Source organism: Chiloscyllium punctatum, chromosome 49, assembly GCF_047496795.1.
Source record: "Chiloscyllium punctatum isolate Juve2018m chromosome 49, sChiPun1.3, whole genome shotgun sequence".
Taxonomy (NCBI): domain Eukaryota; kingdom Metazoa; phylum Chordata; class Chondrichthyes; order Orectolobiformes; family Hemiscylliidae; genus Chiloscyllium; species Chiloscyllium punctatum.
This window is the reverse complement of record NC_092787.1, coordinates 38,890,871-38,896,870: the sequence shown is the minus strand read 5'-3', so window position 1 is coordinate 38,896,870 and position 6,000 is coordinate 38,890,871. Positions and strand designations below refer to the sequence as shown.

At 48.6% G+C, this 6,000-nt stretch overlaps 1 protein-coding gene across 1 annotated transcript in view; it reads left to right on the top strand.

Moving 5' to 3' along the window:
- Positions 1-104: 104 nt before the first annotated feature.
- trub2 (TruB pseudouridine (psi) synthase family member 2) overlaps positions 105-6,000 on the top strand; it is a 14,305-nt gene continuing 8,409 nt past the window's right edge. The window contains exons 1-4 of the mRNA XM_072566270.1: positions 105-241; positions 897-1,028; positions 3,073-3,147; positions 3,391-3,452. Coding sequence (XP_072422371.1) covers positions 124-241; positions 897-1,028; positions 3,073-3,147; positions 3,391-3,452 — 387 coding nt within the window. The 5' untranslated portion in view covers positions 105-123. The remainder of the gene's footprint in view (positions 242-896; positions 1,029-3,072; positions 3,148-3,390; positions 3,453-6,000) is intronic.

The window sequence follows — 6,000 nt, the reverse complement described above, 5'->3', positions numbered from 1 at the left end:
AGGGCGCTGTGCGGAGAAACTTGGCCAATGAGCAAGGACGGTGTGAGCAGACAGACCAATGAGCGTACGGCTGGTGTCACGTGCCGCGGGGTCAGGGATCAAGGGGCGGTTCCTGGGTACTGGATGGCCGGCTGTTCCCGCTCCGCTCTGTCCGGGTTGAACGGTCTGTTCGCCGTTTACAAACCGCCCGGAATTCACTGGAAACGGATTCGAGACACCGTGGAGAGCAAACTACTGAATGGTGAGGGACCCCTAACACTGACCCTTAACCCCAGCCCGTGACCCCTAACACTGACCCTTAACCCCAGCCCGTGACCCTTAACACTGACCCTCACCCCCAGCCCGTGACCCCTAACACTGACCCTTAACCCCAGCCCGTGACCCCTAACACTGACCCTTAACCCCAGCCCGTGACCCCTAACACTGACCCTTAACCCCAGCCCGTGACCCCTAACACTGACCCTCAACCCCAGCCCGTGACCCCTAACACTGACCCTCACCCCAGCTCGTGACCCCTAACACTGACCCTCAACCCCAGCCCGTGACCCCTAACACTGACCCTCACCCCCAGCCTGTGACCCCTAACACTGACCCTCAACCCCAGCCCGTGACCCCTAACACTGACCCTCACTCCCAGCCCGTGGCCCCTAACACTGACCCTCAACCCCAGCCTGTGACCCCTAACACTGACCCTCACTCCCAGCCCGTGGCCCCTAACACTGACCCTCAACCCCAGTTCGTGACCCCTAACACTGACCCTTAGCCCCAGCCTGTGACCCCTAATCCCTTCTCCCCCTGACAATCTTTTTGGTTTGTTGTGTTGTGTGCGGTTGTCACATCTGTTTGGAACAGTGATAAGGATCTCCTTAACCATGTATCTTCTCATCCTGGGACAGAACTCAACACCTTGGACCAACCAGTTATTCAGCAACAAATCCGGTTTGTGCCAAGTTTAATCAACAATGAGAATGGAAATGAAACCCAGCTGACTGTAACCCAAGTCCCAGTACTGGCGAGTCACCCACGAGGTAAGGGCGATGGGATAATGGCACTGAATACAGAGTGCAATGAACTGTGCTGTAAACTCTGGGCTTGCAATCAATAGGAGGGGAATTGACTGCATTCAGCATTCATGGTCGCGAGTGTGGTGCTGGAAAAGCGCAGCAAGGTCAGGCAGCATCCGAGGAGCAGGAGAATCAACGTTTCAGGCATAAGCCCTTCATCACACTTATGCCTGGAATGTCGATTCTCCTGCTCCTCAGACGCTGCCTGACCTTGCTGCGCTTTCCCAGCACCACACTCTCGACTCTGATCTCCAGCATCCACAGTCCTCACTGTCTCCCTGCATTCATGCAGGCGTTAAAACTGTATGGGTGCAAAAATACAGTCCTTAATTCTGGTCTAGAGTACATCCTTAGAATTGCAGAGATTCATGCTGGAAATTAGAATATTGCTGTATGTAATTTTAACAACTTATTTTGGGTATGTGGGCATTGCTGGCTGACCAACATTTATTCCCCATTGCTAACTGTCCTTGTGAAGGTGGTGGTGAGCTGTCTTCTTGAACCATTAACCAACCATGTGCTCTAAGAGAGGGAATTCCAGGATTCACTTCCAACTTGGAGCTGCCCTGCGATTCCTTTAATCATTAATAACTTGTTAATACTAGTCGACCTTAATAAAGCTCATTATTGTTGAAAATGTTTTGCCAATAATAATAAACTCTTCTGTTACTAAGCCTTACTAATCGAGAGAAACCCTCCTAATAATTGACAAAACGTGATACCTTTCTGTGTTTTTTGACTGTGAACTGAAAGGGGAAATAGAACAGTTTGGGGGGGACAAAAAAGAGATTATTGAAGGATTGCTGCACGGTTTTTTTTTCAAAAGACAATAAAACTGCAGATGCTGGAATCCAAAGTAGACCGGCAGGAGACTGGAAGAACACAGCAAGGCAGGCAGTGTCAGGAGGGGGAGACGTCAATGTTTCAGATGTAGGTTACACCCGAAAGGTTGATGATGTCTCCACCTCCTGACGCTGCCTGCCTTGCTGTGTTCCTCCAGCCTCCTGCCTGTCTACTTCTTTTTCAAAGCAAGTAACCTGATCCTCATTATTGTGGAGGTGCCAACATTGGACTGGGGTGGACAACGTTAGAAATCACACAGCACCAGGCTATAGTCCAACAGGTTTATTTGGTAGCACTAGCTTTCGGAGCGCTGCTTCCCATCAGGTAACTCATGGGACAGGATCATAAGACACAGAATTTAAAGCAAGAGATCATAGTGTCATACAATTAAAACAGTATATTGAATACTCACCCGCCAATCCATCAGATGCTTCCCTGTGAAGTGAAAGTTTGATGTTCTGGCAATGTAGTTGGTCCTCAGGGATCCACCTTCCTGTCCTGCTCCTCCAATGAACAACTCCTTCTGTTTCTCCCCACACCCCTCATTTTCAGGTATGCCTGGTGCTGCTCCTGGCATGCTCTCCTGTACCCTCCATTGAATGAGGGTTGACGCCCTGGCTTGATGGTAATGGTTGAGTGGGGGATATGCCAGGCCATGAGGTTCCAGATTGTGCTGGAGTACAGTTCTGCTGCAGTTGACGGCCCACAGAGCCTCATGGATGCCCAGTCTGGATCAGTTTGAAGTCAGAATGTGGCACAGTGATAGTGCCATACAACGCAATGGAGCTTATTCTCATTGTGACGGCAGGACTTGGTCTCCACAAGGACTGTGCAGTGGTCGCTCTTACCAATACTGTCGAGGACAGGTGTATCTGCAGCTGGCAACTTGGTAAGGATGAGGTTGAGTATGTTTCTCTCTCTCTCTTGTTGGTTCCATCATCACCTGACCCAGTCGAGCAGCTAGGACCCGATCACGTGGGGCAGTAGTGCTGCTGCCAAGCCACTCTTGGTGGTGGACAATGAAATGCCTCACCCAGAGTATGTCTGCGCTGTTTCCAATCTCCGTATTCTCTCCAATCTGATTTATCAGGACATAGACATCAGCAGGAGATTTCCTTGCCTATGTACTTGGCTGGCAATGACTCACTGAGTTGTTCTATTCCAGTGACAGGTCCGCGATTTGTTGGTCTGAAGGTGGGGGCTGGTCACCGCCTGGATTGGCAATCCTCTGGTGTGCTGGGTAAGTGTGTGTTGTGACACTGAATCTTATTTTCTGATCTGTCTTATTTGAAAGGGTTTGCTAAACCAACAGACCTGAGGTGATCAAATTGACAGCATTCGGGAGCAGCCTGGTTGGGACTGTAAGCTACTGCCCTCACACAGCGCCTGCTGCAAGGGGTGTAACAGGGCAGCCTCCAGAATGATCCAGCCTTATAGGATCAGGCAAATCACTAATAAACGGTCTGCTGTTTTATCTCAACAGTGTTGGGTGTTGGAAATGGAAACAAGCAGCTAAACAGTCTCCACCACTGCCACCTGACCAAGGTAATGCTACTCAGATTCTGGGACCAGATTTTCCCTACAGTCTGGAACCTGTCCTTCTCAGTAAATAGCTAATTCACAGGGTTCTACATCACCCACAAGAGCTACTCCCTAACTTTACCGTAAATCAGGAATCAATCCAACTGGGCCATGGGTTCAAACCACATTCCATATACTCATCAACCAGACTGACAACCCAGAATAGTGCTGAGGGACTGGGCACTGTCGGAGGGTCAGTGCTGAGGGAGTGCCGCACTGTCGGAGGGTCAGTGCTGAGGGAGTGCCGCACTGTCGGAGGGTCAGTGCTGAGGGAGTGCCGCACTGTCGGAGGGTCAGTGCTGAGGGAGCGCCGCACTGTCGGAGGGTCAGTGCTGAATTTTCAACAGTTGATTGGAGGTGAATGTTCACAGTTAAAGGGACGGCTGGAAAATGGGACTCCTTCAGAGATAGTATGTTCCTGTCAGGGTGAAAGGGAAGGATTGTAGGTATAGGGAATGCTGGATGACTAAAAAATGAGGTTTGGTTAAGAGAAAGAAAGAAGCATATGTCAGGTATAGACAGGATAGATCGAGTGAATCCTTAGAAGAGTATAAAGGAAGTAGGAGTATACTTAAGAGGGAAAGCAGGAGGGCAAAAAGGGGACATGAGATTGTTTTGACAAATAGAATTAAGGAGAATCCAAAGGGTTTTTACAAATACATTAAGGGCAAAAGGATAACTAGGGAGAGAATAGGGCCCCTCAAAGATAAGCAAGGCGGCCTTTGTGTGGAACTGCAGGAGATACTAAATCAGTATTTTGCATCAGTGTTTACTGCGGAGGATATGGAAGATATAGACTGTGGGGAAATAGATGGTGGCCTCTTGAAAAATGTCCATATGACAGAGGAGGATGTCTTCAAATGCACAAAGGTGGATAAATCCCCAGGACCTGATCAGGTGTACCCTAGAACTCTGTGGGAAGCTAGAGAAGTGATTGCTGGGCCCCTTGCTGAGATATTTGTATCATCGATAGTCACAGGTGAGGTGACAGAAGACTGAAGGGGTGCCACTTTTGAAGAAGGGTGGTAAGGACAAGCCAGGGAATTATAGCCCGGTGAGCCTGACCTCGGTGTTGGGCAAGTTGTTGGAGGGAATCCTGAGGGACAGGATGTACATGTATTTGGAAAGGCAAGGACTGATTAGGGATCGTCAACATGGTTTTGTGCGTGAGAAATCATGTCTCACAAACTTGATTGAGTTTTTTGAAGTCACCAAGAGGATTGATGAGGGCAGAGTGATGGACTTCAGTAAGGCGTTCAACAAGGTTCCCCATGGGAGACTGATGAGCAAGGTTAGATCTCATGGAATACAGGGAAAACTAGCCATTTGTATACAGAATTGGCTCAAAGGGAGAAGACAGAGGGTTGTTTTTCAGACTGGAGACCTGTGACCAGTGGACTGCCACGATGATCGGTGCTGGGTCCTCTACTTTTTGTCATTTACATAAATGATTTGGATGTGAGCATAAGAGGTACAGTTAGTAAGTTTGCAGATGACACCAAAATTGGAGGTGTAGTGGACAGCGAAGAGGGTTACCTCAGATTACAATGGGATCTGGACCAGATGGGTCATTGGGCTGAGAAGTGGCAGATGGAGTTTAATTTAGATAAATGTGAGGTGCTGCATTTTGGGAAAGCAAATCAGGGTAGCACTTATACACTTAATGGTAAGGTCCTGGGCTGAACAAAGAGACCTTGGAGTGCAGGTTCATAGCTCCTTGAAAGTGGAGTCGCAGGTAAATAGGATAGTGAAGAAGGCGTTTGGTATGCTTTCATTTATTGGTCAGAGTATTGAGTACAGGAGTTGGGAGGTCATGTTGTGGCTGTACAGGACATTGGTTAGGCCACTGTTGGAATATTGTGTGCAATTCTGGTCTCCTTCCTATCGGAAAGATATAGGGAAACTTGAAAAGATTTACAAGGATGTTGCCAGGGTTGGAGGGTTTGAGCTACAGGAAGAGGCTGAACAGGCTGGGGCTGTTTTCCCTGGAGCGTCCGAGGCTGAGGGGTGACCTTATAGAAGTTTACAAAATTATGAGGGGCATGGATAGGATAAATAGGCAAAGTCTTTTCCCTGGGGTGGGGGAGTCTGGAACTAGAGGGTGTAGGTCTAAAGTGAGAGGGGAAAATTTTAAAAGTTATTTAAGGGGCAACTTTTTCACACAGAGGGTGGTACGTGTATGGAATGAGCTGCCAGAGGATGTGGTGGAGGCGGGTACAGTTACAGCATTTAAAAGGCATTTGGATGGATATATGAATAGGAAGGGTTTGGAGGGATATGGACCAGGTGCTGGCAAATGGGACTAGATTGGGTTGGGATATCTGGTCGGCATGGATGAGTTGGACTGAAGGATCTGTTTCTGTGCTGTACGTCTCCCTGATTTTATACGGACAAACGCAGTGTCAATAATGGGAGTCAACACAGGGTTAGGGACAAATTATATTTGATAAGCTCGCTTGCGGTTTTTGAAAAGGTATCAGAGAGAGTTGCTGAGAGTGAGCATCCACAACTC